The 21,628-nt window shown below is 46.2% G+C and overlaps 1 protein-coding gene across 4 annotated transcripts in view; it reads left to right on the top strand.

Annotated features, from left to right (window-relative positions):
- The window catches only part of LOC105010783 (roundabout homolog 1-like), a 160,575-nt gene that overhangs the window by 126,525 nt on the left and 12,422 nt on the right, over positions 1-21,628 (top strand). For 3 of the 4 annotated variants that reach the window (XM_010870380.5, XM_020048565.3, XM_010870382.5), the window contains 11 exons: positions 3,719-3,876; positions 8,135-8,255; positions 9,317-9,455; positions 9,654-9,781; positions 13,646-13,654; positions 13,941-14,065; positions 14,748-14,919; positions 20,487-20,692; positions 20,782-21,032; positions 21,145-21,311; positions 21,456-21,577. In XM_010870380.5, coding sequence (XP_010868682.1) covers positions 3,719-3,876; positions 8,135-8,255; positions 9,317-9,455; positions 9,654-9,781; positions 13,646-13,654; positions 13,941-14,065; positions 14,748-14,919; positions 20,487-20,692; positions 20,782-21,032; positions 21,145-21,311; positions 21,456-21,577 — 1,598 coding nt within the window. The remainder of the gene's footprint in view (positions 1-3,718; positions 3,877-8,134; positions 8,256-9,316; positions 9,456-9,653; positions 9,782-13,645; positions 13,655-13,940; positions 14,066-14,747; positions 14,920-20,486; positions 20,693-20,781; positions 21,033-21,144; positions 21,312-21,455; positions 21,578-21,628) is intronic. The other variant, XM_020048566.3, reaches the window with a different exon arrangement.

Genomic DNA, 21,628 nt, shown 5'->3' with positions numbered 1-21,628 from the left:
CAATGACGCACTATCAGGTACTACTACTGGTTCCTTTGGGAGACCCCTAATAAAATGTTCCCTGTTATTATTCCATGAATTCCATCCATCCTAATCCCTATCCCTTTTCTCTCTTAGTGTCTCCCTCTTATTCTGTGGCTCTCTGTGCCCGTAACTCGGTCTCCCTCTTACTCCTTGACTCTCTCTGTGTCTGTGACTCTTCTTTGCTTCTTCCTCTGCAACTCATCTTCTTCCATTTCCAATTACAGCCGATGCCCTGTTTACTTGTAAAGACCTGAGATTACACTTGCGTACGTATTCGCTGAGTGGAAAGGCAATATCTGGAGCATGTTTGTGTGATCTAACGTCCTGTGCCACTAATCGTATCCGTGCTCCTCACGATGCTGGAGACTGGCCCGAGGGAGACAGAAAAGGATTGTCCGTCGTCCAACCTATGACCAGAAAACTGACCATTTGGTTTGCCATTCTGAGGCACGTGAGTTTTCTTTATCTCCAGTTGAGCCTGTGGCTCTTAGTCAGTCAGCTCTGTTATCCTGAACAGTACATGTAGGGGGTTGATGAATTGCTGGGGTGGTTTTTTCGTTTCCTCCCAGCGTAGCTCTGTCCTCACTGTGCTCAGTCTCTCCTGGTTTGGCTGGTTAGTACTGCTGTGTGGTAGCAGCTCCCTGTCTTCATTACTGTCACAGACGTTAGGACAGACTGACTGAACTGACAGCCCCTGCCTTCTAATTTGACATCTCGGCAGCTGTTCCCAATATCCCTGATTCACTAAGTTAATGTATATAAATATGAATGCACCATACAGGGGAGGCAGTGTAAATGGGCCTGACTTGCTGTGAGAGCTAGCGGCTGTCAATGACAGATCCCATTTGAAAAGCAGTCTCACGGAAATCTCTGTGACAAATGGAGTCGGACTGGGAGTGAAAGGTTAGGGTTCTCACAGGGGAGGTTTGGTACTTGTTCCTATATTCGTATGGCTGTAGGTTTAAAAACCAAGGATTTTGGGTTATTTTTAATATACTTTTTTCTGCAAGTTTCTTCTACTGATGCCTCTTTGTTTTCATACTACAGATGATTTGGAAGGTTCAGTCTGGAAATGTCCGCCATTATTTGGGCTGTGAGGTGCACAGTAATTCCCAAGGAAAGAGCGTTCTCTGTCTGGGCTCCGGTTTGTACATGTTGGATTCCACAGTGTTTTGCTCCCTAACAGGATTTTCCCTTTCCCTTGGTCTCATCAGGCCCTCCCCCGGTCTCATCAGGCTCTCCCCTGGTCTGATGAGACCAGGTGATTAATGTTTCAGACAAATTAAGACAGAGGAGTGATGTTTCATGCCGACGAAGAGGGAAGACTAATGTTTCAAACTGATGAAGACTGTTTGATAGGGTTATGTTGATTGAGTTAAATCTCAGTAGTGCTTACTGTTTTGACAAGAAAAAAATATTCCATTACTATTTTGTGTATTTTGACACTAACAATTTTCAATTGTACTCATTTTTTGGCAACAATGTACTATAGTACTCACCGTTTTGATACACCTACATTATTTACCTGTCCTTTTAATAAGGTTGAAGCATTATAAGCAATGTGAGCTAATATGCAAATACTATTCCTACCCAAGTGTCAAGCACTTCTGTTATATTGCTTATTTGCATGCATCACTGGTGTTTTGCATAGATGAGCTTACATTGTTTTACATTGATAACCACCAACTGAAACAAAATATTCAAATCCTGTTTGTTTATTTTTCCTCTGGATAGAATCTGGGGGAAAATATAGGTTAAATATTTAAACATACTCTTTAAAACATCCTGGAAGCTTCCAGGATCCTTCTGGAACCTTCTAGAATTTATGAATTGGCTGACAGGCATTATTCAACTGTTTGTTTGCACACAAATTGCTCTGACACGTAGAGGAATGGTTTCCAGTCCTGTACAATGTAACGTAACATCATGCAGTGCATATAGAATATTGAGCCTGCTAATGAATTGTCGGATAAAGCATTGCGCAGTAATGTAATCATTTCAGTGAAATGTAAAGTCATGTAATCTGGTTTGGAAGAGACAGAGGAGATTTCAAGCTGGTCACTAGGGAGGAGCCTGGGGGTGGCTTCAGTTCCTGGGTTGGGAATAGAATAAGAAGAGCCGCACAGAAGAGATGAGGAATACCTCAACCTCATGAGAGCATGATGTCCTTCAGGGAGCAATCGCTAAGTCACACATTCATCCAGAATATGGCTGGGAAGACAGTCACTGAGCTAGCTGGTTAGGAGACTATGGGACAGACTAGACATGCTGTAGTCTCTCGCCCTGGCATCCTAGGTGGACTGTTGGGATCTGTGGACACATTCTTTCTCCAGTCCAGTCCGTCACTAAAGGTCATCAGGAGCAGATGGACTGTCATCATCTGACAAAGTCATTGTCTCTGTAGTCAAAAGATATCCAGCCTCCGTTCCCCCTCCTCCTCCACAAAATGTATTCTCTAACTAGCAACACACTGAGAATGTGTCAGGTTGTTATTGCTGTATGGTGTCTCCAGCCGTCGCTCTAATGGTCGGTAAGCCTTTGAAGATGTAGAGTGCGTGTTTATCGCCATTCTCCCTTGTTTTAGGGATAGTTTGGGATTTTGGCAATTAGGCCTTTTATATACTTCCTCAGCCAAATGAACTCATGGATAATGTTTCTATTCCATCTGCTTCCAGTATTGCGGAAGGTAAAGGTAGTTTTGCAAGCCAGCACTAACTAGCATTTGTGCAGCCGCTGGAAATCTACAGGATTTATGAACAGCGTGTCAGCTGTTCCCAAGCTGTTTCAGTTTTTGAGCTAAGGCTAGTTAGCAATTGAACAGAAGTTACATAGAGACATGAAAATGCAATGTACAAGTATGCTGCTATCTAATGTCCTTCTGGTAATGAGTGGAGCTACAGTGACATGTTTTAGGGATATAGTAGACAAACTGGCAGATGTATGTTGTTGTCACACCTTGCTTGGAGGTCTTGAGAATTATGTACAAAACAGTTTGAAATGAACCACTGGGTCCAAGTAGAAAGGATTTTATGGACATTTGATTTCCTTCATCAGCCTGCCTCCCACATGTTCATTACTGTTTTCCCACCAGGGGGCCATAGTTTTTCCATATGCTAATTTGTAGCATTGCATAACATGGAAGAAAACCTTGATTGAAAATTAAATAGCACATTCAATATTGTACAGAGATTAAACAAAACAAAGAAGGCTACTGACTACGTGTTGTCTATAGTATAATATGTGTTTTCATGCCATTGGTGTTAAAGCCTGGGAAATTACAAAGAAAATGTATTCAAGGACGTAGAGGGCTCTATATTCGAGACTAGTGTTAGCTAAGTCGTTTATTAGTATTGGAGTGTAATGTCACTGAAATGTCGGCCATTTGAATAAAGGAATATTATTATTTATATTATTATTCATAATAATCCTTCAGAAAGTATTTTTAACGGATTGATGATTTTTAGATGTAAATAGTACGACCTCTATTTCCGAAAATCCTAATTCATTTGAAATGTGTCATTGATCCTCCCACCATTGTTGATACCAGATCTACTGGTGGAAGAATGTTATCGTAATGGTGAAAGTGATTTTGAAAGTTAATTTATATATGTACCCAGAACATTTGAACATATTTCCAAAATGCCACCGTCAAGATCGACCCCAAAACTAACTTCTTCTCTCCTTTGTTCCACAGTTCTTCGTGATGACTTCAGACAGAACCCAGCGGACGTGATGGTGGCAGCGGGTGAGCCTGCTGTGTTGGAGTGCCAACCGCCTCGTGGGCATCCTGAGCCAACCATCTCATGGAGGAAAGACGGCACCAACATCAATGACCGGGATGAACGCATCACCGTAAGACAGCGTGCACCTGCTCCCAGAATTCCTTCTGTTCACAACATGCACTGTGCTGAGCTACCGGGCGTCACTTCACACCTGCACATCTACACACACACACACACACACACAAATACACACACACACACAAACACGCGCGCCCCACTGCTTGGTGGCTGAGATCCAGGAAGATGAAAGTATCTACACTGGCAGACGTGTGGCATAAGGAAGAGAAACAAACACATCATCTATTTGACAAACATAATAAATCATATTGCACAGTGAATTGGCCAATCAATGTCCATTTGGAACAATGGCTATCTGTGAAAGTGTGCAAATGAATAAGGTGAGGTGTTGTGTGTGTGTTTTGTGTGTGTGCATGCACACGCAAGCATCTTTTCTTCCGTGTCTGTAAACGCTCTAGGGGACTTCCGAGTTGGGATCCAAGGCTCATCCTCGTTCGGAGTGACAGGTAGTTTCTCTCGGAGGGACCGTGAAGGACGTAGCAGCTCTCCTGACGAGAGGGAGGTGGAGGAGGGGCGGAGGGCATTCTGAAGGAAATACAAAGGCTGCGTCGGCTTTGTACTTCCCTCTTATCTCATTCATGTCCTGGACGTCATGAGGACCAGCGCCGGCCTGCTTGCCTGTCTCTACGGCTTCCGCACTGCTTATCATTCCTGTCATTCCCTACCAGGAAGGCAGCATCACTGCAGTGTGTTGTGAAACACCATGCGGTATCAGGCAGTGAGGAGCCGCTATGTTGGGCCCCCCGGTCCCCGCGTGTCTGCTGCAGGCCGGCTCAGCGCGAACAGAGGACCAGCGAACGTTTTACCTCACGCCCTGGCTCGCTGGACTGGGTGGACTGGGGGGGGTGGGGGTGGGGGGGGGGGGGGGGGGGCTGTGGTATCCCGTGCTGTGGGAATAGAAGTATTGTGTGACCAAGCGTTTGTTTTAAATGAATAGGCAGAGGGGTTTTGAACGGTCGGGCGGCCACGCTGTCCGGTGGTGCAAAGCGATGCTTGGGGAGTTGGGGGGAGTTGGGGGGAGTGGGGTGTCAGAAATAGTTTGATGCTGTTCTGGGGTCAGGCTGGGGTGATGTGGCATCTGGTCGCCGTCCTGTGTGCTGCAATGCACTAATGTTGTCCGCGGCATCTCCCCATACGGAGGGAGTGAGGGAAGCGACGCTCAAGCAGCACCACGATGTGGCAGGGCAACAGGCGGGAGGAGCACATGCAGAAAGGGGAGCACAGATTGAAACGCAGGAAGGGAAACATGAGGTGCCGGTGCTGTTATGTGTCTGATGTTGAGGGAGAATCAACCAAAAACACAGAGCAAATTATAATGCTGCCTTTTCCTGAAGAGAGGAAAAGGTCTGGATGGCTTCAGTGACCACAGCCCTTACTAAGAAGAGAGGCTGCCTCTCTCTCTAAAGGCAGGTTCTGTTCACTGCCCACAAATGTGCACATCCTACTGACAAATCTAAGACCACATTACACTTCATGCATTGTTACTGTTGTAGTCAGCATTGTGTCAAAGGGATGTTTTACAGACTAATAGAAACCAACCATAACCAACCTTTATTTAATTTTGTGCCATCACAAAACAAACCTTGGTGATTCCCATGCTTGGATGCAATGCAGCCCATACAGTGTAGCAGCTGTAATTGATTTTTAGGGAACTGATCGCTGAACGCCTGAGGTGGGTGGCTGTAGTGAAACAAATCAGACAGGAATGAACTCCTGTATTTGTCATGCAAAAAATGTAAATGGGCATTGTGCAATCAAAGCAGTAAGATTAGTGACCTGTTGCTAATCTTGAGAAAAGGGCAACTAGTGAAGCACAACCAACATTGTAAAAATAACCAATATTTATCTTTTGATTAGTTTCCTTTGCCATTCAAACTTTAAATATTTACATAGATAAGAATTTGAATATTTAAAATATATAATTATCCTGTTTATTTTTGGTTTTGTTAATTATTTTTCCTATGTTCATCTTGTTTTGGCAATGTAAACAAATGTTTCCCATGCCAGCCCTTTTGAAATTAGTTTTGTTGATATGTGTGTGTGTGTGTGTGTGTGTGTGTGCAAATGTGTGTGTGTGTGTATATGTGTGTGTGTGTGTGTAGAATAAATAGAGAGATAGTGTGTTAGAAAGAGAGAGTGTGTGTAGAGAGGCTGGAGGAATGTGTGTGTAGTTTGACGGTGTGTGGATGTGACAGGACATGTGAGGAGAAGCTCTTCAAAGGACCCTGGGTCTTTGTTCCCTGGCCTCTGAGGGGATGACGCTCCAGATGGACCAGACACTTTACTGTCTGGTCCACAACTGCTGCTCAAAGACACAGACCACATCACAGACTACAGACAGCACCACAGACTACAGACCGCACCACAGACAGACCACAGACCACACCACAGACTACAGACCGCACCACAGACTACACCATAGACTACACCACAGACTGTACCACAGACATAGACCACAGACATAGACCCCAGACTACAGACCACACCACAGACCACATGACAGACTACAGACCGCACCACAGACAGACCGCACCACAGACATAGACCACAGGCATAGACCACAAACCACACCACAGACATAGACCACAGACCACACCAAAGACTACAAACACACCAGCAGCCACAGATCACACCACAGACACAAAACATACCATAGACAACACCACAGACACGGAACACACCACAGACACAGAACACAGACACAGACTATATCACAGACACAGACCACATCACATGCATAAGATCTCACACCTATCGCCACAGTATAATATAAATGAAATATATATAAAATGTGTGGTATTAGTTATCGTTTTATCTACAGACATTGGCTTGCAATTATATTTAGAGGAAATAAACTAAGGACATTTTTTTCACTCCTCCCATTGACTTTGAAAAACCTTCTCGCAGTATTGCACCTTTGGGGTTAAAACCTGTGAATACACCAACCGCCTTGTGGGGGATGGTTCTTGAAATGGAACATCCAATAAAAGTCTTGCAGCTGGGTAGTACAAAATTCCCTGGACCTCAAGGGAGGCGTGACAACGAGGTTATTTTGAAGGTATGGTAATGCAAGACTAGCAGCTGAGTCACGTGCTGTTAATTCAACGTACATGCACACACGTATACTTCTATGTACGTGCACATACACACGCCCTGAAGGTATCATTCTCCTCAGCACCTTTGGCCCCATCAAATGCAGGGTAATGCGATGACACTTCAAAAGTGGTGCCCACCACGGGGGGGGGGGCACGGAGCAGCCTTTGAAATCGTCTTCATGCTCCGCCCACTCCCCCTTTCCTGTCCCACTTCTCCCCTCATCTCCCCCTCTCCCCCTGGTCACCCTTCCCATCCTCTTCATCTCTCTTCCCCCTGATTCCTGTGTAACACGTGAGGACGTTTATTGCCTGGGAGAATGTGTGATGGAGGTGAGGACAGGTCCTCCCCCTCTCGGTATTTTACGGATGTTGTGAGGTTGACGAGGTGAGCAGGAGTGAGGAGCATGTGGAGGGGGTAGCGTGTGGAGCCGGATGGATGGGCCGGGCTGCTGTAAATCAGGCGGGGAGTTGATTAACTGGGACGGCCTGGCTGGCTCCAACCTGCTGTCCCCAAGGTGCTGCCAGGGCATCAATGCTCCTCTCCTCCCTGAAACTCTCCAGTGCCTCCTGATCGCAACTCACTAACCAGCGCCACTCTGTGCTACACTCTGCCACTACAGAAAGGTTTTCCTACACCCGACCTTGTCTCTCTTCTGGCGCTCAGTCCTGTTGTGTGGTACAGAGCTATGTCAGTCCTGTTGTGTGGTACAGAGTGGTGTCAGTCCAGTTGTGTGGTACAGGGCGGTGTCAGTCCTATTGTGTGGTACAGAGCAGTGTAAGGCCTGTTGTGTGGTACAGGGTGTTGTCAGTCCTGTTGTGTGGTACAGGGTGTTGTCAGTCCTGTTGTGTGGTACAGGGTGTTGTCAGTCCTGTTGTGTGGTACAGGGTGTTGTCAGTCCTGTTGTGTTACAGGGTGTTGTCAGTCCTGTTGTGTGGTACAGGGTGTTGTCAGTCCTGTTGTGTGGTACAGGGCGGTGTCTTGGGCTGGTTGCGCAGCAGCTGCTTACCTTATTGTCTCACATGATTGTCTCAGCAAATGTTTTTCAGGGAAAAGCATCATGACCGTAACATGCTACATTATTCAGTATGTCCAGTTAACTGTGATTCCTGTGGGGGAGAAAATGACATTTTACTTCCATTCCGTCTGTCTGACAGATCCGCGGAGGGAAGCTGATGATCACCAACGCCAGGAAGAGTGACGCTGGGAAATACATCTGTGTGGGGACCAACATGGTGGGGGAGAGGGAAAGCGAGATTGCTGAACTGACTGTACTAGGTAAATGTCTGTCTGTGGTGGAGTGTCTCTCTCTGTCCCCTCAGACCCATTCAGTTTCCAGTCGGTCCCAGTTGTGTCAGTGAAGGTCAAAGGGGTCAGGGCCTGCCCGTCTCCTGGGTTACGTTTTTTATTATTTTACCTGGCTCACAATCCAGTAATGAAACTGGTTACTTAACAATAGTGGCCAGCCTCGCAGCTGTGCTGGCATGTCGCCTGAACCCCATACTCAGGATGACCCTGTCGCTCCAGCGTGACCCCTGCTGCCCCCCAGCTGTCGCGGAACCAGGTTGCAACCCCACTCAATGGCTCCTCCTGCCCCGCCACCCCCGAGTGTGCCAGACCACTGACCCCAGCCCGGGCCCCCGTCCACCACACACCCCCTCTCAAAACACTTCCCATCAAAGCTGACTGAGACGTCTTATCAGAGGATCGTCAGAGCCGGGCGGGCCGCCAGGGCACACACATTTACAATGCCCAGTAAAAACATTTCAGGCTGATAGAATAATCCTGCTGATTGAAGAAACAGATCTGGTTAAGATGTGCTTTGGGACCAATGCGTGTGTGATAGGCCTGGTTTTTAGAAGCCCTCCCTGTTTGTGGAGGACTTATTGATTTTAGGCCACATGTCGCTCGTAGAAAGAGTGAAATTAAAATGTGTTTAAGTGAATTGAAGCATGTTTTTGGACTGGTTATCCAGTGAAGGACCGGGCTGGGGTGTGGTACTGGCCTCATTTTTAGATACTTATCTCATAGTTTTGTATTAACTAGACTTTTCCCTGGCTAGGGAGATGAAAGATTTCATTAAAACTTTAAAAGTGTGTGATAATATAGGATACCAACTTTAACCTGAACCAGTATGTGACACCATTTTCTTATTTTCAGTGGTGTCACTTACTGGTTAATTAAAGTATCCGATTAAGGCTTGCTGTTGACAGCCATGTGCACAACAGTGATTATTCTAGAATGATGACAGTGAGGATTACAGTGATGATGATGATGACGACGACGGTGATGACGGTGATGATGATGATGATGATGACGGTGATGATGATATCCCCCAGAACGCCCAGGGTTTGTGAAGAGGCCCAGTAGTGTGATGGTGCTGGCGGATGAGAGCGTGGAGTTCCAGTGCGAGGCCCGGGGAGATCCAGTCCCCACGGTCCGCTGGAGGAAGGAGGATGCCGAGTTGCCCCTGGGGAGGTAACGGACGGATGACCCGGCACCGCTGCACACCACAGACACACATCTATCACGGTTATTATCTATTAATAGGATATTACCCTGTGCATTACACACCATCCCAAACCGTCTCTCTGTCTCCTTCCTCGCCCCGTGTCCGTGCGCGTGCGTGTGTGTTTGTGTGTGTGCGTGTCCGTGTGCGTGCGTGTGTGTCTACAGATATGAGATAATGGAGGACCATACGCTGGGCCTGCGATTTGTAACGCCTGCAGACGAGGGCTCCTACACGTGCGTTGTCGAAAACATGGTGGGCAAGGCCGAGGCATCCGCTACGCTGACCGTACACGGTCAGTAAAACCTCCCTCAACCCTCACCCAGGCGACCCCGGCCTGTTGCTTGACGTGAGCACTTCACAGAACACTTCACAAAAGTGCGGGGTGGGTGGATGGGGCGCAGCTGTTGCTCTCACATTTATGTGGAGCGTAAGAGGAAGTCAGAAGATGAAGAGCAGTTGGATATGTTACCTAACCACGTCTCGCCACACCACAGAGTATCACACTACAGATCTCTGGCCTGCCTTTCAGCGTGGTTGAGCACTTTCTTGAAGGAATCGTTTTGATCTGTATTTACTGGTTCCCGTTGGCTTGGGTTCACCCGTTCTAAAGCGGTCAGCTCTCTAGTGGCTCCTGCTTCCCCAACCTGCTACCATGTTGTGTCCATAACTGGATCAGTGGAACACTTTTGAATAGGAGCTGTAATGGAGGTGCTGATGAGCCACGTGGGTTCATTTCTGAGCAGGGATGCCCTGACACACTGACCGCCCCAACCCTCCCACTGCACAGGGAGTCACGACAGGAAATGAGCAGTAACACCCAACCGAGGACAAACACACACACACACACACACACACACACACTGTTCGCAGGCCACGCTGTGGCCCAGTGACACACACACATACAGAGATAGAGAAGACAGACGAGGAGCAGAAGCAGCGCTTAATTAAAGACAAGCCTGGGTCCCACGCTGAGAATAACATGGTTCCAATTACACCTTGTACTGTCTACTCCAGACCTGCCCACCTGGGGAACAGGAGGCCAAGGTCTAATTTAGGGTCTGAACAAAGGGGAGGAGGAACAGAATGCGGATGAGTACATATTGGTTTAATTGGATAGAAGGGTGTTGCCGAGTCCTGTTGATAGCTGCTTTTTTCTATTTTTCTCTTTCTCACTTTTTGTTATCCGTTCACGTTTATACCTGCTGTCACCTACCTGCAGTGGGAGAGGGGGAGAGGACAGGAGTGGAGAGGAGATCTTATCTCCCTTGAAGGAAATGAGACATAACAACAGCACTGTCTGACAAACAAACGATCGCATCTGGAGATACTTCAGGGTTCAGATGACAGAGAGGCAGTGAAGAGCAACATCAGGAGATTGTGAACAGAACATCATGGGCCGTTGATCTTACAAAATGTAACTTTTTAGAACCCCCCCCCTTCAATCACTGTATTTTCAGTGTGCAGCTTTCGTCTTAGTGTCCTAGTTTCTTTAGGGGTTGCGCTACTGTACATCGTTCTTGTAGTCAGGATTCCAGAGTAGGTACTTAGTGCTTGTCACATGGTCTTATGGTACACAGTTGACTGACAGAATTGACACAAACCTCCACGGTGTCTCTGGTGTCTGCCCGTAACAGAATCTGTCTAGTGTCCTAGATAAAGGCCTAGTTTCCTCTACATCTGTCATTCTTGGTGCAGCCAGGCCACATTATCAGTAGTGGGAATCAAAGCACACCGGAAGCCTCTTCACTACGTGCTGCTTTCATTCCCAACACAAAGCTCGTACACGCTTGGTTTTCTCCGGGCTGTTTGCTTTGTTTGGTCTTTGGGTTTATTTTCCATAATTTAACAGTTATGCCGAGGTTGTTTCTCACAATTTAACTGGTGCAAACAAACAAATCATTGTATAACCCTTTTAAGTAGCGGCTCGGTTTTATTTTATTCCTGCATTTTCTCCTTTTCTGTTCTTACTACAGCAATGCATCCATGTTTACTCACCCCGCCCTAATGCTCTCTTTCTTAGGGCTTGTTTACATTACGCTACATTTTCCCGAGGCGTGTGGAAGAATGTGAAGCAATATTTTTCTTTCTATGTAAATGTGCAAGTTTTTGCAAGTTTTAATACAATTGTGTCAGAACTGTATCAGGTTTCTGTGCAGTGTGCACAATTCTCCCGCATTTGACGGCCTCAGTCTTGCACGGTACGGCTCCAGCATGCTGGTGTAAATTCAAACACTATAGAAATGATACCGCAAACCAAGATACAGCTCCAGAAAAAAATGAGAGACCAGTGCACCCTTTTCTTTTTTTGGAAAGGTCTCCCTCGTAATGGAACAAGCCCTTACAAACACAGAACGCACCATAATGGCCCTTGGTCATTCACCCATCCAGCCGTATCTTTTAGCTCCTTTAGAGGTTGTAAAGACTCTCAGCCTTTACGGATATATGAAGCCTTCAGCCTGGACCCCTCCACTCTGCACGCCTTCCTGTACCGCCACAGAGAGGACTAGAGGCTAGAGGCCATGCCCCCCCGCCCCCCGCAGGTTTATGTGTTCACTAGGGGGTCGTAACTCTGTCCAAACAGGCCGCTAGACCGGCTACCCTCGTAACTCAAGCCAACACTCCTTCTCAAGGCTTTTCACACCTTTGAGTCAACAGGTCTAATGGGTCGCACTGGGACGGGAAACAGCCCATGCCTTGTCCCCGCACCTCTACTGAACACACACTGCAGTATGCACATATGGGCCCACGACACACTCGTGCATGTGCGACGCTCACATAAACACACACACACACACACTCCCAACATACTCTTGTAGTCCACCTCTCCACCCTCACCTTTGGCTGGCCAGTTCTGACCTAACACAGGGGCTCATGTGTTGGCTCAGCACCCGTCCAGTCAACTCGTTAACCTGCCAGGGGAATTCATGACTCTGGCCCCGGCCTGGCCCATAAAACACATGCTACATGTCAGGGGTCAGCACCTTGGCTTTCACTCTGGACCTATCAGCACCACGACAAACCCTTCCAACACTCCCACCTTTGTTGGGTTTGGTTCCCGGTGTGTGTGTGTGTGTGCGCTCACATTTTCCAGATAAATGTTTTACTAATTTATGCTCCCTGTGATTTATTATTTTGCCATATTACTTCACATAAATTCAATTAGAAAAGTTAGGGAGAGTTTACAAATCACAGGTACTAAATATTAGGTGGAAAAACGCAGTGAAGGAAACGGGCCATTCTCCAGGTGCGTGGTGTTAGTCTAGGGATTTATTCCACTTGGCTACAGTGGGTGAAATATGGCGGGAGCCTGTAGCTGAGCCTGTGTCCCATGAGCGGGGGTCTGTTCTGAGCTCAGCACACTCAGGCAGGGGCCAGGAAGAGATGCTCCACTTCCTCTATCACATACCGCACAGCATGCTGGGAGTTGGACCGCTGCTCCTTTGATGTACACTGTCACAGATTCATCAAGTCCCGCTCTGAAAACACTGGTGTCAGGGGTGGAGGGTTCGGGGGTCCAAAGGGCACAGCCGAAATCCAACAACAGCTTTGTCTTCCTTCCTTCCCCCTGCCTGCCTGCCTGCCCTCCCTTTCTTCAGACCTGTTTTAGGGTCTTCCACGTCCCATGTCTTCTGGACTGTCTTAATGTCTCATTAAGAAAGGATGTGTCTATTGTACTACGGTCTAAGTGACAAATACCAAACATTTCCTTGAGAATTATTTGAGGCAGCGTGTGTGTGTGTGTGTGTGTGTGTGTGTGTGTGTATCTTTCCACAATAACTGCATTTGTGCTTTTGCTTGGCTTGAGGAATGTAGATGGGTGGGGGTGTCTAGTCCTGCACACTGAAGCAGTCTCCCAGGGGGGTCCCATTCATTAAACACACCGAGCTTACCCCCCCCCCCCCCCCCACCACCACCACCACCACCACCAGTACTCAAAATCCCAATTAATAACTCAGAAACTCTGCCACGCTAACAGGGCTTCTGAGCACCATATCACACTGTTGTCTGTTCTCATGCATTGACTCATTCATGTGTTTACTCATCAAAGCGTTTGTTGAAAATGTTTAATGATTGACTGCTAGTCTTTTCCCATGCCATGTCTGTCATTATTCATGATTCATGTCCTGTTCTTGTGTTTATGTCTCTTCTCTTGTAGTCTTCACTGGTAAGTTGTCATCCGCCACTCATCCTCCTCCACACTGACAGCCGCACGACATCACTAGTCATCACAGTTCTGCTCTCATCCCACCTGCACCTCCTCCCAATAGAAATTTGCATATCAGTTGTCATTAGCAACCGATAGTAAGTGGGTGATTAAAAAACATGATTAAAGTGAAACCAGGTAAACACAATCATTATTTTGTTCTATTTCATGTATTCTTTTTATGTGATTATCCTATTTTAACATTTGCAAACATTTTCCAAAAGTTTGTTCTGTTTACCCTCTACAGTGCCCCCAGCGTTCGCCATGCGCCCTCGAAACCAGGTGGTGGCAGTGGGAAGAACGGTCACCTTTCAGTGTGAGGCCACTGGCAACCCTCAGCCAGCTATCTTCTGGCAGAAAGAGGGCAGCAATGTGAGATACCTTCCATTCTGTTTATTTGTGCTGTTATAGAGAGATACTATCAGTCTGTCTGGTGATATGTGTTGTTATAGAGAGATACCATCAATCTGTCTAGTGATATGTGTTGTTATAGAGAGATACTGTCAGTCTGTCTGGTGATATGTGTTGTTATAGAGAGACACTGTCAGTCTGTCTGGTGATATGTGTTGTTATAGAGAGACACTGTCAGTCTGTCTGGTGATATGTGTTGTTATAGAGAGACACTGTCACTCTGTCTGGTGATATGTGTTGTTATAGAGAGACACTGTCACTCTGTCTGGTGATATGTGTTGTTATAGAGAGGTACCATCAATCTGTCTAGTGATATGTGTTGTTATAGAGAGATACCATCAATTTGTCTGGTGATATGTGTTGTTATAGAGAGACACTGTCAGTCTGTCTGGTGATATGTGTTGTTATAGAGGAGACACTGTCAGTCTGTCTGGTGATATGTGTTGTTATAGAGGAGACACTGTCAGTCTGTCTGGTGATATGTGTTGTTATAGAGAGACACTGTCACTCTGTCTGGTGATATGTGTTGTTATAGAGAGACACTGTCAGTCTTTCTGGTGATATGTTTTTTTTTGGAAGAATGACAACTCTAAGTCACATAGATATGTAATTCCAGTGTCAACACCCCCCTCTCTCTTTCCAGAGCCTGCTTTTCTCCTACCAGCCCCCTCAGCCCTTCAGCCGCCTCTCTGTGTCGCAGACCGGCAGTCTGACCATTGCGGACGCCCAGCGCTCTGACTCCGGCTACTACAGCTGTCAGGCCCTCAACATAGCAGGCTCCGTCATCACCAAGGCCCTGCTGGAGGTCACTGACAGTGAGTGAGGGGGGTGGGGTTCCAATGCTATTCTGCTGTGTATGTTGGCTATAGTGTGGTCTGGTTGGCTGAGTTGTCTCTACCTGATCGGACAATGCCAAATATCTGGCCTCCAATGTCTTTGCTAAACAAACATCGACGTTGTCTGCTTTTGCTGGCTGGATGAATGGCAGATCAACTTATCCTGTCGGCTGGCTACATGCTGTGTCCTCTCTGATTCAGTGTTTTGTAGTGGTTACAGTTGGCCTTGGTGACTAATTATTGTTGGAGTGATTTCAGGAACCCAGCTGCAGGCATTTGGGCTCCAAACCTCCTGTTACCATGGTGACAGAGTGCATGTAGCCCACCCATACCCTCATTCCAATTTTTAACCCACCCCCTGAAACAAACACACACACACACACACACATTTAAACAGACACCTTTCATTCTCCTCCCTAATGTCATGCTTGTGAACCGAATGATGATAATCCTGATAATTGCATCAGATATTAAAATGTTCAGGCAGGCTCCAAGGCCTGCAACAGTAATGACATCTACAAAGTCTACCTGGTTCTAATGAACTGGAGAACGAAAGAAAATAAGACAGAGGGAGGGAGGGAGGGAGGGAGAGCAAGAGAGAGAGAGGGAGAGACTTCACTATGTACATATATTAGGTTAATTAACATAATTGCCTAAGGCTAGCACAGTTGTCTGTGTATGGCAGTGACTTCAGCAGTGGCAGCTATTGGTTCTGTGTAATCATATGGTAATGGTTATGCTTTCTACAGCCACGCGGGGGAAATGAGAGTCACCCACTTAATGTACACTCAATTACACTTAATGGAAATGAAACAAGGATGTAGCATGTTTGATTTAATCTCCCACTCCTCACTCTGCTATCCAGTAGTGCTCCTCCTAGTATTTAGGACTACCCGGCTCCCCTCCCCCTTGCATCTCTCCTTCGCTTTTTTTTTTCATTCTTCTACTTCCTCTTTTGTCAATGGTGTATTGGTATGGAAAGAACTTGCTGACATTACCTCTGGCAGTAGTGAACTGTGGCTATTGGACCTAGGCCTTCTGTGTGAAAAAATATATATACTGTAAAACATTGTATCTAACTGAATAAGTAATGACTTTATTCACCTAAAATACAAACTAGCTCTAATGCAAGAGAATCAATGCTGTTTCATGACAGCCTAAATTAATCAAACAGCCCTGAGTCAGAGGAAGAACTCAGTGGAGCTGGAGTGGAGCGTTCCTAATTTGGTTAGAGCACAGAGCGTTTAAACTGTTTGCCTAATCAACGGCATAGCCTACTCGTGTTGAGCACTTTTTTTTTCAGATAGTCGACTAGCTAAGATTTTTAGCGGAGCAAGGAAATGAACACTGCACGCCACACAGAGGAGTGATGAGTGGGAGTACAGACCATTTAACTTCGCTCACTTGGACTGCGCTGGTCGGTGCTTTGGACTACATTATCCTACCAGCTCAGAATAATGTGATAATATACAAGATCCACACGGTGCACCGACCGAGGAATGGTGAACCTGTGCTAACATAACCACAACAGTCATGGACGCTAATGACGTGACAGCTAGGGAATGACTCAATAAACAGCCAAATGAAAAGCATTCCATTCTATTCACTGGATGTAATAACTTGGGAAGCCCCAGTCATGAATACAAATCAATGCAAAAGACACTTCCAGATCAACACAACTGCATCCATCTGGCAGGGTCACGTTATTATTTCATAGACAAGCCAGCTGCCAAACCAGCACTGGGACACTTGATGATGGTAATTTGAAATGTAACCTCTTGTTGGAAGGTAATCTTCTAAAAGGCAGATGTTAAAAACTTAGCCAACGTAATTGTTGGAAGCACCTGCTCGCGTAGCATCTAAACAATTTGCCAAACAGGGTAAAAGCGATTCACTGTCTCAGTTGGTGACGCGTTTTTCAGATGGAATCATGTAGTAACCAAAAGTGTTAAATACATTTTAGATGACCACCCTTTGCCTTGATGACAGCTTTGTACACTCATGCCATTCTCTTAACCAACTTCATAGGGTAGTCACCTGGAATTATTTTCCAGAGTCTTGAAGGAGTTCCCAGATATACTGAGCACTTTTTGGCTGCTTTTCCTTCATGCTGTGATCCAACTCATCCAAACCATAACCATTGACCTTGGTCAAATAGTCCTTGCAGAGCCTGGAGGTGTGTTTTGCCCTGTTGAAAACAAATGATAACCTCACTAATCACAAACCAAATGGAATGGTATATCACTGCAGAGATGCTGTGGAAGCCATGCTGGTTGAGTGTGCCTTGAATTCTACAACCCTGATTCCAAAAAAGTTTGGATGCTGTCTAAAATGTAAAGAAAAACAGAATGCAATGTGCAAAGCATTTAAGCCCTATATACAATAGAAATTGTACAAAGAAACACTTCTGAAAACCATTGTCTGTTGAACACAGTATGTCGCTGCATCCACAAACGCAAGTTAAAACTCAACCATGCAAAGAAGAAACCATACATAAACAAGATCCAGAAACGTTGCTGCCTTCACTGGGCCCAAGCAACTTTAAGATGGACTGAGGTGAAGTGAAAAACTGTCCTGTGGTCTGATGAATCAAAATTAGACATTATTTCTGGGACTCATGGATGCTGCATCCTCCAGACTAAAGAGGAGAGGGACCATCCAGCTTGTTATCAGCATACAGTTCAAAAGTCAGCATCCGTGATGGTATGGGGGTGCATTAGAGCACATGGCAAGGCACCAATTATGCTGAACAATATATACCGGTTTTGGAGCAACATATGTTGCCATCCAGACAATGTATTTTTCAGGGAAGGCCTTGCTTATTTCAGCAAGATGATGCAAACCACATTTTTCACATATTACAAAAGCATGGGTCCGTAGTAAAAGAGTCTTGGTGCTAAATTGGCCTGCCAGCAGTCCAGGCCTGTCACCCATTGAAAACATTTGGCACATTATGAAACGAAAAGTGTGACAAAGGAGGCCCCAAAATGTTGAGCAGCTGCAATCCTATATCAAGAATGAGAATACATTTCACTTTCAAAACTACAGCAGTTGGTCTTTTCAGTTCCCAAATGCTTATGGAGTATTGTTAAAAGAAGAGGTGATGCAACACAGTGGTCATCATGCTCCTATCCTAACTTTTGTTTAAATGTGTTGCTGGCATCATATCTCAGTTCAAAATTTGATATGTTGTCTTTGTAGTCTTTTCAATTAAATATAGGAATACATTATTTGCACATTGCATTCAGTTTTTATTTGCATTTCATGCAGTGTCACTGCATCTGTTTAACACTTTTGTTTGCTACATGATTCCATATGATTTTTAATAGTTTTGATGTCTTCACTATTATTCTACAATGTGGGAAATAGTCAAACTAAAGAAATACTCTTGATTTAGTTGGTGTGTCCAAACTTTTGACTGGTACTGTGTGTGTGTATATATATATATATATATATATATATATATATATATATATATATATATATATATATATATATATATATATATATTCAATCCTCTCTAAAGGCGTAGTAGGCCCTGACGGTTCCCTGCTGACCTCTGGTGATTTTCTTGGTGTTTCCATTATTTTTCCTTGTGCCTCGGCGAGCCCCTATTTCCACAGGCTTGAGAGTGATGGCTGGCTGCTATCTAAATGGGATTTGTTGTTAGTCTGTGGTGCTCTGGCTGTAGCCGGCTCTTACTGCTCCCACTACTGCCCAATGACTAGCCAGTTCCTCTGGGCATTGGGATAATCTGATTTCTATTCCCCTTGACTGCCCCAACCTGTCACTCCTATTGTGTTCTTTTCGTAGCAATTTTCTTCAATATCTCTCACATCTCATTTGCCCTTGATTTTCTCTGTCTGTCATTTCCCTCTCCATTCTCTCTTTTTCTCTCTCTCTCTTTCTGTCTGTCTATTCACATCTCTGTCCATTAGGGTCTATCTCTCTCACTCTTTCCTTCTACATGTGTCCAAGATGATTTTCGGTTTATATACTTACTTTTGTTTATGTATCATTAATTCAATTAATGTGATGCCAATGGACTACATTATTATTTGAAATAATTCATGAATGATGTCCTACAAAGAGCTTGCTTTCACATTTCAAAAACATTCCAATATTCAATATTCAGGTTAAAAAATATGGTAGTGTTTTTTAGTGTACTAATACACTCACCTAAAGGATTATTAGAAACACCTGTTCAATTTCTCATTTATGCAATTATCTAATCAACCAATCACATGGCAGTTGTTTCAATGCATTTAGGGGTGTGGTCCTGGTCAAGACAATCTCCTGAACTCCAAACTAAATGTCAGAATGGGAAAAAAAGGTGATTTAAGCAATTTTGAGCGTGGCATGGTTGTTGGTGCCAGACGGGTTGGTCTGAGTATTTCACAATCTGCTCAGTTACTGGGATTTTCACGCACAACCATTTCTAGGGTTTACAAAGAATGGTGTGAAAAGGGAAAAACATCCAGTATGCGGCAGTCCTGTGGGCGAAAATGCTTTGTTAATGCTAGAGGTCAGAGGAGAATGGGCCAGCTGATTCAAGCTGATAGAAGAGCAACTTTGACTGAAATAACCACTCGTTACAACCGAGGTATGCAGCAAAGCATTTGTGAAGCCACAACACACACAACCTTGAGGCGGATGGGCTACAACAGCAGAAGACCCCACCGGGTACCACTCATCTCCACTACAAATAGGAAAAAGAGGCTACAATTTGCACAAGCTCACCAAATTTGGACAGTTGAAGACAGGAAGAATGTTGCCTGGTCTGATGAGTCTCGATTTCTGTTGAGACATTCAGATGGTAGAGTCAGAATTTGGCGTAAACAGAATGAGAACATGGATCCATCATGCCTTTGTTACCACTGTGCAGGCTGGTGGTGGTGGTGTAATGGTGTGGGGGATGTTTTCTTGGCACACTTTAGGCCCCTTAGTGCCAATTGGGCATCGTTTAAATGCCACGGCCTACCTGAGCATTGTTTCTGACCATGTCCATCCCTTTATGACCACCATGTACCCATCCTCTGATGGCTACTTCCAGCAGGATAATGCACCATGTCACAAAGCTCCAATCATTTCAAATTGGTTTTTTGAACATGACAATGAGTCCACTGTACTGAAATGGCCCCCATAGTCACCAGATCTCAACCCAATAGAGCATCTTTGGGATGTGGTGGAACGGGAGCTTCGTGCCCTGGATGTGCATCCCACAAATCTCCATCATCTGCAAGATGCTATCCTATCAATATGGGCCAACATTTCTAAAGAATGCTTTCAGCAACTTGTTGAATCAATGCCACGTAGAATTAAGGCTGTTCTGAAGGCGAAAGGGGGTCAAACACAGTATTAGTATGGTGTTCCTAATAATCCTTTAGGTGAGTGTATATTTTCAAAAGGTCAGTATTGAAACACTGAAAGACTTACTTCAAAATATCTTTGAAAACAGTTGACATACAATAATAGTCTTTGAATGCAGGTTTGATTCATTCTGACAGTTTAACTGTCATTAATCAGTACATCTTCCTTTTGAGCAGTGGTGTCGGACCGCCCTCCACCCGTGATCCGCCAGGGCCCAGTAAACCAGACAGTCCCTGTGGACAGCACAGTGGTCCTGGGTTGCATAGCCACAGGTACCCCCGCTCCGACAGTCCACTGGAAGAAAGACGGGTCACCGGTGTCCTCCGACGAGTCCCGCATCACCCAGCTAGACACAGGGGCCCTGCAGATCCGCTACACCAAGGTAGGGGGCAGCATAACACCACTATCAAACGCACAGACCTCCGCTCAGCGCTGAATGAAGCCAGTCTCACGATGTCTCTGTCCGCTCAGCTTGGAGACACCGGCTTCTACACCTGTGTGGCGTCCAGCCCCAGTGGAGAGGCTTCCTGGAGGGCCTACGTGGAGGTGGAGGTGTTTGGGACGGTGGTCCAGCCGGGCCGACCCACAGACCCTAACCTGATCCCCAGCGCCCCGTCCAAACCTGACGTGACGGACGTCAGCCGCACCTCGGTCACACTGTCCTGGAAGCCGAACCCAAACACTGGGGCCACGCCGACCTCATACGTCATTGAGGCGTTCAGGTAATTCTGGGAGGGCTGAGCTGTGTCTCATTGTGTGTGTACCTGTTCCGTGTGCATGCGCTGCGTTCCGACTCATGAGGGATTGACCGCGGGTCCTCATGTCTCTCTGAAGTCACGTGTCGGGGAATAGCTGGGTGACTCTGGCCGACCACGTGAAGATGGAGACCTTTGTCCTGAAGAACCTGAAGCCGGGCGCCGTCTACCTGTTCCTGGTGAGAGCGGCCAACGCCTACGGCCTCAGTGACCCCAGCCCCATCACGGACGCGGTCAGGACACAAGGTGAGAACGTCCTCTCCTCTGGCCGACTGGAGTCGCGTCGTCGGCAGGAACACCTCCCGGCCCTGGGTGCAGACCATCCAGCCGGTCGGTGAGAGTGAGTGGTTGACTGTCCTAAGCCGTTCCTCTCTGTCTGTCCTCATGCAGACACCCCTCCCACCAGCCAGGGGGTGGACCACCGTCAGATCCAGAGGGAGCTGGGGGACGTGGTGGTTCACCTTCACAACCCCACCATCCTCTCCTCCTCCTCGGTCAGGGTGCAGTGGACGGTGAGTAGACCCCTGGGCCAGGCTGGGTTTGGGTCCCCCAAAAGGACAATT

The sequence above is a fragment of the Esox lucius genome, chromosome 7 (genome assembly GCF_011004845.1).
Source record: "Esox lucius isolate fEsoLuc1 chromosome 7, fEsoLuc1.pri, whole genome shotgun sequence".
In the NCBI taxonomy this organism is placed as follows: Eukaryota; Metazoa; Chordata; class Actinopteri; order Esociformes; family Esocidae; genus Esox; species Esox lucius.
Note: the sequence above shows the minus strand (reverse complement) of the source record. Positions and strands in the feature narration are given on the sequence as shown.